Source organism: Aythya ferina, assembly GCF_964211825.1.
Source record: "Aythya ferina genome assembly, chromosome: 5".
In the NCBI taxonomy this organism is placed as follows: Eukaryota; Metazoa; Chordata; class Aves; order Anseriformes; family Anatidae; genus Aythya; species Aythya ferina.
The window spans coordinates 37,974,857-37,987,220 of record NC_140301.1 but is presented as its reverse complement, the minus strand read 5'-3'; the positions used below and the strand labels follow the sequence as shown (position 1 = coordinate 37,987,220).

Sequence of the window (12,364 nt, the reverse complement as noted above, 5' to 3'; positions counted from 1 at the left end):
TTTTTGCACAGGACAACAAGTAAAAAGGAAGAAAAGAGGTGGAAACCCCACAGTATTTTGGTTTAGATGAATGGAAGCAGGACCTCCTCCTCAGTCCATCTAAACCTGTGTAGCGCACTGTGCTGGTAACCTGGCTGACAGTGTTGGCCACAGGGTAATGCCATCTCACTGATGGTGCCTCTGCACTGGACACAAAGGATCTTTGTTCCACCGCAGGAGGAGAGTCTGGCTGCACGCATGCCTCTATCTTGGGTTGCTTTTGCAGATAGGAGGAGATGCCAATGCTCCTGTGCCCTTTGCGATTAGGCCAATAGAGGGAGATGAATGTTGGGATGCAGAATCCCCAGCTGTTATCACCCTGCTATGGACAGTGCCACCACTCTGCTACAGATAGTGACACACCATTTTAAGTTTGTGGACTAAGTCTACACAATACTAAATCCACCAAATAGTTCATCTGTTGTCCTAATTACATCATTATTTGAGCTGTGCTCACTTTTAAGCATGTGCTCACCCATATGTAATAGCAAATGTTTTCAATTTGTTTGTTGCTGGACAAATGACAAAAACATAGAAAATGCCACTGTGGTTGGCACTAATGCCCAACACATTGGAAGCCCGGGCAGTGAGAATAATGCTTGATTGGCATGTGCAGACTGGATTGTTCTCAATATACCTGCCAGGGATGTTCTTGCAAAGCAGGCTCAAGGCATATAGGCTAGGGAAGATAGGTGGCAGGGAAATACTGCATGCCTATGAGCAAACAATATCAATTCAGTATTTTCAAAGACTTTAAACATCAGTGTTCTCAGTTCCAGCATGCTTTATCACTGAAATGAAATGCAGAGTTTCTGTCCCAAAGGGAGTTCTTCTAGCCTACATTTATTTTCGTTGTTACTGTTTTTTAATGTAAATCCCCCCAGTTTTCAGTATTGAATTAATATATAATATTCTGATACTCTGAGAATCAAGTATTTCATATTAATTGAGATGACCCCAAATACTTGCCAGTTGGTTCAAGAAGAGCTTCACTGTCTTATCCAGAGAAGTTCCACATGGTAGCTGTACTGTAGGATCCATGTTTTGTTCTACCACAGGGGTCTGAATCTTTGGTTAAGCTGCTTTGTGGCAAAAGCAGTCATGCATCTCTTGTGATGTCAGGTGGAACACTGCTATTGTGTCATGTGAAAGTGCTTCCCTGGAGAGTACAGACAGAGGTTAAAAAATAAAACAAGCAAACAAAAAATTGGGACCACTGTTAAAAGTAAATGCAGTGCCTGAAAAATAAAGTTTTATAAGTTCATATAAAAACTTTTCTGTTAAGTTTGACAAAAGTAAATGTGCCATTTTGGGTTGCAACAACTTGAAGTGAGACATTTCACTGCTAATTCTCCATTAGGAAAATGCAATTCTGTTAGAAAGCCATCCCAATGGAAACGTTCACCCAGCTATACTAAATGGATCTATTTTCCTGAGACAGGTATTTTGTATTTGCAGAACCTTAGGTGGATTTGAAATATAATAAAATCAGTAAGTAGAGTGTTTATTTGTTAAGTCATTGTCTGATGCAGTTTTCAGTCTCTTGTGTAATAAGGTTCAAGCCTTAAATGATCAATGGGGCCATCCTAAAATATTTCCTCTCTGCCTTTGAGATGAAATCCTTAAGGTACTTGACAGTAATCATTTCCTCACACACTCATCACTGAACCAAGCTAGACAGATTTAGCTTGTGCTAGCTAGACAAATCTGAGTTTTCAGGATGAATTTGGAAAGAGCGGGGCATTGTATAACTAGCAAATATCTCTATAAGCTCAATACAGGACTGAATGTAATTGACATCAGCTAGTGCATGCTTGTAAATAACTTTCTGTGATGTTCTGTTTTGTTTCAACCCTTAAAAAAAAAAAAAAAAAAGACAGTCAAACCTTTATTAGCTAGGTACATGTAGTTTGCTTGTAAACTTGAGCCCTTCAGTTCTGTGAGATATCAGAATTTTGTTAATAAAAGGTTAATCCTTTCTGTGCATTGAACACCATTATAGTCTTTAACTACATAATTTGCCCTTTCTTGTTCCCTAAAATACAGAATCATAGAGAATAAGACTGGAAGGGACCTTGAGAGGTTATTTAGTTCTTTCCACTTCTGCTGTCCCAAGACAAAATCAATGACATCCATGTGAGCCTTGACAGCAATTTGTTTAACCTGTAATTAAAGGTCTCCAGTGATGGTTGCTTCTCAGGCAGTTGCCTCCAGAGCTTCACTGTTCTTAAATTTAAAAAGTTTTTCCCAACATCAATTCTAACACTTTCTTGCTGTAATTTTTGTCCATTATTTTTTGTCCTTTTCAGCATGGATACAACAAACAGATTGTTCCTTTCCTCTTTGTAGCAGCCTTTTAATATTGGAACGGTGTTATAAAGTCTCTTTTCATTTTTCTTTATGTTAAAAAAAAAACAACAATGCTTTCAATCTTTTTTATTTCCTAGATTTCTGGTTATTGTTATTGCTCTCCTTGGGACTATGTCTAATATGTCCACCCTTTTCTTGAGGTACAATTTTCTGAACTGGGCACAGTCTTCAGCAGAGCACAGCACTGTCTCCTCTCACATTTCCCAGGCTTGTACTCTTCATACATTCCAGGATGCTTCATTCAGTCCACCTAATGAATGATTTTCTGTGGGTAGCTATTGTGCGTTTCTTTCTGCTCTCCTTATTTTCCCTTTGCACTGTATAGGCTTGGTGTAGAAACTATCTCCTCATTATTGTATATTCCCAACTATTGGTAAAACATTGATGTACCTCCTCAATTCCCTTTCTATATCCAGATACATGTCCAAGGTAGAACTTGCTCTTCAGGCCAACGGGAGGTACACCTGTGTCTGTGGTGTCTGTGCCCTGTGGCAGAAGCAAGGAGTGTCATAGCTGATTTTCTGGGATTCCATGTCCTGCAGCTTTGATTCTTTACTAGGCCAAATGGAGGTTTGAACAGAATACGAAGCAGGAGGGAAGTTATGATTTATGCATCTGAGTCCACAGTGAAATGCCTTAAATACTTTGACATGATACAAAGGTTGATTTTACTACTGTCAAACGTCAGTTACTTGTACAACTAAATATTGACAGCTAGTCTTGAGGAACAGACTGAGAAATCTTAGTCAAATTTTTCAGGGTTTCAGTTAGCATTTAGCAGTCAAGACAAAGTCTCTTGTTGTTTTCACTTAGAGCTTTTGCATAGTGAGCATTTTTGCAAAACCAATTCTATGACCCTGTAAGCCACCATGCTATGAGGAATATAATTTTGAAAACAACTGGGTTTAACTGGATTTCTCACCGTTCCCTAGGAAGTCTGTGGAAGGGTGAAATTTTCAGAAATCCAGAAACTATATATTATTTTTTTCACTCATTCCAGAACTTGGAAGTTTCTCCACCAAGGAAGGAACAATACCTGACACTTCAACTGCAAAAGAGCGTTCCTCTGCACATCATATTCTGTGCCACAACCAATTCTTCTTAATCTTGCTGCTGCCTAGGCTGTCCCTTTTCAGTAGCTGAGGAAACTTTAGTCTCTGGGACTAATACAGAACCTTTCAGCAGCATTTCTATTCAACTTCATAGGCTTCTCCCTCTGTTCTGTCTTTTTTTTTTTCCCAGATGCATATACATAATTTCTTATGTTCCCATTATCTGTGTCTAAAGATGCAATTGTAGTGTCTGTTACTCCCTTTGAGATGAAGTTTTTCTTCAAAAATAGACCAAATGATTTAGCAGACAGGATATCCCAGTATGGAGGATGCAGAAATCTACCCATGTGATAAAATAAATCCTGTCCTTGTTGCTACCTATTCAAAGGAAGGAATCCAAGAAGTAGGTCATTTCACAACGCAGTGCTCTTCTGTAGCTCAGATGCTGCAGTGCAATACCAAGAATAAGTAAGGCTGTAGAGCATTTGAAGTTTTATTCTCTTAGCAATATTTGTAGTTAACTCAAGAAGCGGCAGGCTCAGTATATGCAAAATCATTGTACAGCTCAAGACAGATATTAGAATGTCAGTAAATAACTGCAGAGTAGCTTTTTTTTCCCCTGTTTTTATTTTTTCCCCTTTTTCTTGTTCTCTTCCTTTTATTACTGGTTTAGAATCTCTCTCTGTGTTACTTAGCTGTAAGGCAAAATATGTTAAATTTTATTCCAGAAAGGCATATCTAGTTATATTTGGTCTTCACCTTGATGTATTCCAAGGTGAAAGTTAAGGCAGCAAGATGGACTCCCCTAATGTTTAAGCTTTCCCTGGGATATCATGTGAATGATTTGGGTTAGTGTTCACTCTGCTATAACTGGGAAGAGACTCAAACGTCCTGGAGTCTTATGAGATGCAGAGGCTTATTTTTTCACTTCAAGGATAGTGGAGACCACAGTGAAGTACTGGTTCCTCTTTTCTCAGTAACTGTTAATTGTTATTTTTCAGTGTAAGCCTTTCTGAATGATTTTTACTGTGTTGTCATTAGATCAGTGGAAGGAATTTCCCCCTGACTTTTTTAGCTTTTTTTTTTTTTTTTATATACATCTTGTATCTTCCCAAAGGGAGTGCTTCCCTGTATCTTCCTAGAGTTCTTTTGAAACTCAAGATATTCTCTCTTCCTTTTTTGCAATTTTCTACTTAAAATTATTCAGAACCTAGAATGGATTTATAATGTTGAAGAAAAAAATCAGGAAACCTTGAAATATTCCTTCCTTATTGTTTAAGTGTTCTGCTCACCGTATTCTTATTTTTAGCTAGGTAAATGCATGTTCTTTGTTAAGCATTTCCAGATGAGTTGCAGGATTGCATTACTTTAGCCGACATAGCACAAATTATGTCAGAATCTCTTTTGTTTGGTTTCAGTTATTTATTCTCAATGTTCAATGCGTTGTTTTTTTTGCCAGGCAAATGAACTCCTTTCATTGTGGTAAATGGTGATGACTATCTATAAATACCTGAATACAGTTGTTATCCCACTGAACCATCAAATATGTTTAGACCAGGTATGCACAATGCATTTAGATAATAAATACACTTAAAGTAAGTGCAGCAGCTTTAGTTACCCATCACTGAAGCCTTGGAGCGTCACGCACACAGTCTGTCCCAAGTACAAAGTAAACCTTTATTAGCTGGTGCGTTGGCTTTTATTTGCCAGCTGAAGTGGGCTGGAAACAGGTAGTTCTGGTGAACCTGCTGATAGGCTGTAATTTATGAAACTGCAAGAACGTTTGCGGTGCAGGTGCCTTTAAGGAAGTCTTAGAAAGGCTGAACGTCCCTGTTACCATTCTGAGAAGTGACGCAGGCAGTTGACGAAGGGGAGCAACTCATGACAGAAGAAAAGCAAGCGATGACACACAGGATGCAGTAGGGAAACAACGTGGCTGACCTTCCCAGGTGGTCTTCGTAGTTAGCTGAATTGAAGTAGCCTTCAGGTTGTTGGCCTAGTGAGGTAGAGGATGACAAACTATCATGACAAAAAGGTCATCAGTGGCCATCCCCCTTTTTTGCCTGCCTGTGTCCAGCCTGCATCAAAACCCGCTTCCTGCCTACTAGCACCAACTGCACGAGGAAATGAATGTTGGCTACTGGCCAAGCCTAGCACATCATTTTTCCTCACTTTTGTTGCTCACTCTCTATCTGCATCTTCACTTGATTGCAGAGAGACACTTTTCATCATTGTGAAAAGCCATCTGATTAGAGCTCTCATTAACCCATGAGTGAAGCTTCTTATCATAAGTTTAGATGGAGAAGTTCCTTGAATGCTTCAGGATTGTGAAGTTGCCATTTTTAAGAAACCTCAAAACCAGATTGCCAATTTGTTTTAGTTCAGCTTAAAACAAACTCCTCTTTCTCAGCACATTTAAAGGAAACCTAATTTACTGTATATCTTTTACTCTTTATCCTGCCAAATGTCTGGTTATCATGGAATTCTCCTGCTGCTGATTATCAGAGACTGTGTATCTGTACTTACAATCCCTGACCATCCTTTTATATTAGGCCAATGCGTAAAGCAAAGATAGATTGAACCATCCCATTGTTCTTCTGTTAAACCATACTCAGAACCAGTCCTGATGGAAAAGGAAAAAAAAAAAAAAAAGCTAGTTCCATTCTGAGAATAGAAGGTGATTTTTGAGATTGGAATAATAAAGATTACTTTTCAAACTCCCTGTACATAGCTTTTGCCAGTTCTTATTCTTTTTTTTTTTTTTTTTTTTTTTTTTTTTTAAACCTCACTTCCAGGGAGAATTATAAAGAGGATGTGTGTCTGCACCAGGAATCATCTCCTGGACTCACAGGCATCTTGACCCTCTCTAATACAGATACATGGCACAAAATCAGGCTGCTCTCTATTTAAGCAGACATGATCGGCTTTGTTTAGAAAGCCATCTGATAAATATGGACAAATTAATGGGCACTGTGCTCATTGCTGTGCTTACCTCTAAGTTGCCTTGGCAGACACATCGCAGAATGGCACTGGGAGGCTGTGTCCTAGCAAGGGACAGCCCTCGGAGTCAGTCATGGCCTGAGCTGCAGTTAAAGAGCTGCAGGTTTCAGTCAGTATTTCGGAATACCCTGAAGAGCTGCAGGTTAGGTCAGAGACTTCAGGTAAAATGAAACTACGAGGCAGGAAGCGTTCTGGAGATGATAGGCTATAGTGCTGGCTGACAGCTTCCTCAGTGACCATCTGTCCTCCCTGGCTTGCAGCAGGTGACTGTAACAAACTACCTCTTGGAGTTCATATTTTTAGAACTACAGAATTGAATTTCATTCCTTAGACTTTTTACTTGCCTTCGCTTTTAATTATAGGTTGCAAGCTGGAGTCACAAACATGTAACAAAGACTCAGTGAAAGCACTGGTGGCAAGTCAGACCAGAATCAACACAAGCCTCTTCTCCTTTACCAGCCTCTTTTAACATTCTGCAAGCAAGTGTTTCAACTGTCCTGGAAAACAGCAGTGAAGCATCTGTTGATTTCATTAAAATACAAAGATTCTTAGGTTATGAGGCCAGAAAGAGACATTATGATAATCTAGACTGATTTGCTATATAATTAATTCCCATCTCACTATGTCTTTTAGAAAAAACAAGATCCTATTTTAATTTAAAGTTTGCCGGTAGCTGAGAACATGCCATAACCTGTAGTAATTTATTTCAATAGCAAATTACCCACATGTAAAAATAAGTCATAATATTTTAAAACGTGAATTTCTCGAACCTCAATTTCTAGCCCCCAGATCTTATTATTCCTTTGTCACATGGATTGAAGAGCCCTCTATTGCCAAATTCCATTTTCTGCATAGGTACTTGTAGATTGTGATCAGATCACCCTTTAACCTCTGCCTATTACATGTACTGAATTTGAATATTCTTTGCTATGGGACATGCATTCCAGTCCTTTAATTACATTCCCTTTTCTCATTCTTGAACCTTTGGTTTAACAATAAAACTGCAGATATTTGAAGCTGCCTTAGCATTTCATTGCCCAAGCCAGATGTACTGGTGTCTCTCTATTCCTGGTCAGGATTCACCTGGCAAATACACTCAAGGATTATTCTTAGTCTTTTGTTTACAGTGCTGAAAATTCTTGTGTACCTGATGATACATCAAGATCTGGATGTCCGAATGTGGCTGTCAGTGATACCTAAAGCCAGCCATGTGACTAGGTTAGGACTTTCTCCTTATGCACCCATGTTTCTAAAAGTTCTCAGGCTAGGTTATAGGTTTGGGTTATGAGTTTCTTTTGTTTTGTTTTTATATAAAGAAAATGAAGTAGACAGCAAATGCTTCAATGACAGACATTCAGATCTGGGTGGATCTTTGAAAAGAATGAATTCAGAACACTTGTATCTGTTCAACAGCCTTTCACATTTCTTCCGTAAGTCGTCTTTTGCTTGTTTGGTCTTTTTTCCAAACTAGTGACTTTATGGGTTACAAGTAATTTTGTGTAGTTTTCTCTAGATCCTTTGAAATTTGTCTACATCGAGGATTTTCAGTGGTGGTCCTGGTATAACTAATGAAATGCATGGCAGTCTGCAGCAAGCCCCAGATAAACCCAGGGCTGGACCCTCTGCCTTTCCCCAAAGGAGATGGGAGCTGTTACTCAAATATCAAATACATGAAAAGGGGAGAGAGCTGGAAGCTGCATGTGTGTGTGAGTGTATTCCAACTAGCAGCTCTCATATGTAGGCTTTGTGTTATGTTTTTCCTCCTTGCACGGGGAGGGGCTGGGTTCAGCCTCTCCCATGATAGATTTTAGAGGAGAGTCAATAGCACTGTTGTATAAGAACAGTTTTCCCGTGATGGGATGGTTAAAGTCACACATGGTTCATTCAGACATGGCCTTCTCTTGCTCACCAAAGCAGCTCCGTAACAGGGTGAAACCAACACTGCAGAGTTGCACCAGAAAGGCAACAGTCAGAAAATCCCATAGGTAAGAAGGATTCTGTCCACAGGAACCTATTTCCAATTATCCTCTTTCCCAGGCTGTCCTTTCAGTGAGTTAAGGGGTGGACTACACACAGCCTACTAAACACAGATTCCTGAAGAATATGTGAAAAGCCCTTGTAGGACAGAACCATCAGTCCATTTCCCCGGTGTTCTGCCTCCAGCAGTGACAGTAGAAGTGTTATTAAGGGAGAGCATATGAGCGTGGTTATTATCAGCATTGTATTTGTCTTACACTCCCGCAACATCCCCTGTCATTTGATTAGGATTATCAGATGGTCCATCCCTTCCTTTTTCCTTTAATATGAATTTGTGGACCTGCTGTCCGTTTGTCTTCGGTTCTTTTTTTGAACCTGCTGATGCTCTCTTCTCTGCCTCCTCAAATTCCTGCAGTAGCAAGTTCCAAAAGTCACTACTGTGTAAATAAGTACATCTAAAACTGTGTTTTAAATTTATTTACATAAACTTACAAGTTTCAATGAGTGCCTCTAGTTCTGTTACTGCTGGATTTGGCAGGGCAGTTCTACATTCAGCTTCTCCACCATCTCCTGTAAGTTTTGATGTTATTCTTTTCTCAATTTTCTCATTCTTTTCTAAATAGGACAGCCCTGGCCTTTTCAGTTTGTCCTCATAAAGCAGCTGCTCCATGCTCTTTATTGCTCTATTTATTTTCCTCTGTACCCTCAACTCCAGCATTTCCTTGAGATGCAGAGACAGAACTGCATGCAGTGCTCAGAGCTAGTGTCTGTGGAAAGCACCGGACTTGTCACACACATAAAGTATGTGCAGAAGTCTTGGGCAGTCCAGGGGGATATGTGCATGGAGTACATCTCAGTTGTAGCTGTGGCTTCTCTCTGCTGTCTGGCTCTGTTGCATCCATTTGTCTGTCAAGAGGCCTGCTGAGTTACTGGAAGGAGGTGTACGGTCTGTCTAGCCGGAGTATTTGACATGGTTAATCCACAGAATGAAACTACTGCAGGTCCACAGATTGGAAATATATTTTATTCCTGTTGCAGATATTAACAGGCTTGATGTATTTGGAGTCTGTGCAAGGGCAGAGTGCTTTACTGGGAACTAGAGCAAAATAAGCTATTGCAGGTCAATACTGTCCTCTGCTGGGAGGAACTACAGTGCTGTGCTGTGACTCCAAATGGGAATTAACACTTGGATTCCCATTTCACTCTGATGTAGGGCATTTTGCCTTTGGAACAGGGAGATATGATGCTGAACTGGCTGCACGGAGGAAATTCTCCTTTAATGCTTCACAAAAGCTGGACATTCTTCACGTGCTACAGCTGTGTTGAATTGTGATTTCATTTGTTTTTCATCCTGTGGGCATCTACTTCAGACCTTGTTCCCCATCCTCCCTATTATTTGCCTTTTAATATTTACTGCAGATTTATTTCTCTGACTGCGAGCTAGCGTGGTGTTCCAGACTTTATTTCTGCGAGTTGCTACTGGGGTTATGAACTTCTGTCTGATTCTGCAAAAATTCTTCTCTGATCTACTTATGCTCAGTCTGCTGGTGGGTTTGCAGCCTAGAGAATATCAGTGAAGAAGCATTAAATGTTTGGTTGTGAAGTGCCCCTGGGCCTGCAGACTGAGTATTGCAAGCATGTGTCCAAACATTATGTCTGCATGTTTTAAAGCCTGTCCATACACCAGAGCAGATATTTGTAGAATTAGCAGTGTGTATCTCCTTTCCTTTCTCTTTTCATAGTAAATTGCTGACAACCTGTTCTGCTAGCAGTTCGAAAGCAGAAGAAATCAAATCTGTGTGCGCATGATGCCGTATGTAGTAGACACAAAGAATTTTAAAATAATGACTCCTTTGAAGAAATCAGTTTTCAGTAGTGTTACAGAACAGAAATTCAATTTAAATTATGCTATTTGCAGAAATGCTTTTCTTGTTGTTTGTGCCAGTTTTGGGTTCAGGAAGCACAGAAGGCTGTTGAGAAGGAAGTGCTCTTTAGAAATACTACAGCTCTGTGCTTTCTCTAGCCCCTACCTCTGGGAGAATGGCGTGGGGCAGAGACAAGTGCTCTTTTGCAGCAGTTTAGTTCTGTGTCTGGGAGAAAGAGAAGAGCAGGACTTTCACCTGAGCCAGGCTTGTTCAGGAGTCTCTGGCTGTTTGGGCCTCTGCCCTTGGCTACTTTCCATTCCTGCAGCACTGTGCAGAGCTCAAAGTTCAGGTCCTTAGCCCAGGTTGTGTAAGAGCCCAGGCACTCAGTATGTAGAGGCTTTTGTGTGTTACACAGGTATATCCATTGCAGGTTTGTGCCTACTGTGTTTTAAGATATATTGGTAAGAGAAATTATAAGTCCTTTGTATATATATATATATTTTTTCTTGTAGCTCCTTAGAAGCCACAGGGCAATCACCAACAGTTCGCAGCAACTTGTTTAAGTATTTTACATCTCTCTTCTAGTAGTAAAGTGGGCTTATAAGAGTAATAGAGAAATGACAGTGGTAGTACAGAGTTCCCTGCTGCGGTTAGCAGAGATGGACACGGAGGTTAAACTTTGTTATGTATTTTGTATGGGATTTATGCAAATACAACAGCGTGATGCCAGCCACACATGGTATTTTAGATACAAAAGCTTTTACAGCAGAGTGGGTCTGTGATAGAGTTAATTGTTCTCCCTGTCCTTCAGTAAGCGTTCTCTTCTGCTTGCTTATCTGATCTATAGACATCACGGAGTGCCCATTGCTGTCATTCCTATACATGCTCCTGGTTCTGCGCTCTCCTTCTGTCATCATGTCAGATTCTTGCATGGTCTCCCTTCTGCTCCCCACTGCCTTTTGGGAGAAGTTTATCTCCCACGGATGGAAGTAATTGGGGTATTTGTACTGTATGCAGGATTGATGTATGATATTTTTCCTTGTGTCTGACAGGTTGTTTATAAGAATAACGATATTCGTCTGGAGCTGTCTCGCTTGGCACGGATTGGTGATACTAAGATGAAGATCTATGGGGAAGTGAAGTTTGTATGTGAGAATGTGGCTACGCTGGATCCCATCAGCTTTGAGACACCTGAGGCCTACATCAGTCTGCCCAAATGGAATACCAAAAGGATGGGCTCCATCTCGTTTGATTTCCGAACCACTGAACCCAATGGGCTGATACTTTTCACCCATGGCAAGCCTCAGGAGAGGAAAGACTCCAGGAGCCAGAAAAATACAAAGGTAGACTTCTTTGCAGTTGAGCTTCTAGATGGGAACCTCTACTTGTTGCTGGACATGGGATCTGGGACCATTAAAGTCAAGGCCACCCAGAAGAAAGCCAATGATGGAGAATGGTATCATGTGGATATTCAACGAGATGGAAGATCAGGTAGAGTGGTGGCTTTTTCTTAAGCAGATTGATCTTTCAGATCTAGACCTAGGGTTAGAAATCAGTCGTAAGAAGCCTTCAAAACCTACTAGGTGTAAGTCACCTTCTTACAAAAACTTAGTCTTACTCCATGACATTTATCCAGCAAAACAAAGATGTGAATGGCCAGGTTGTCATCAAATGTCTAGTGTGAACTTCAGATAGCACATTGCAGAGGCAATCTATTAAAATTTACTCTGTCTTCTGATACTCTGGACCTATGTTTGCAATTTCATATGTAATTATAGTGATGGCTCCTTTGAAGGCTGTGGTACGGTTTAAGAACCTTCAGAACCATTATTATATAGTCCTTGTTTTGAGACATTCTCACTAATTTATTTTGGATTTCTATTCAAAAAGGAACTGGATAGAAATCAAATGAGCTTTTTTGTTGTGATCTGATATTACCATCTTCTGGATCTTGTATCTTTCAAGAATGTGGGGGGGGGGGGGGGGGGGCTGTTGGATTTTGTCATAAGGAAAATAAAATTAATGTGTACAAATGGTAAGAAATCAACATTTTCATCCTAT

At 40.1% G+C, this 12,364-nt stretch overlaps 1 protein-coding gene across 20 annotated transcripts in view; it reads left to right on the top strand.

The window, feature by feature from the left end:
- The window catches only part of NRXN3 (neurexin 3), a 979,419-nt gene that overhangs the window by 279,605 nt on the left and 687,450 nt on the right, over positions 1–12,364 (top strand). For all 20 annotated transcript variants that reach the window (XR_014693677.1, XR_014693678.1, XR_014693679.1 and 17 more), the window contains exon 7: positions 11,356–11,794. Coding sequence is in view for 17 of the 20 variants with exons in the window: in XM_084521425.1 (XP_084377551.1) it covers positions 11,356–11,794 (439 nt within the window). In the remaining 3 variants the exon portion in view is untranslated. The remainder of the gene's footprint in view (positions 1–11,355; positions 11,795–12,364) is intronic.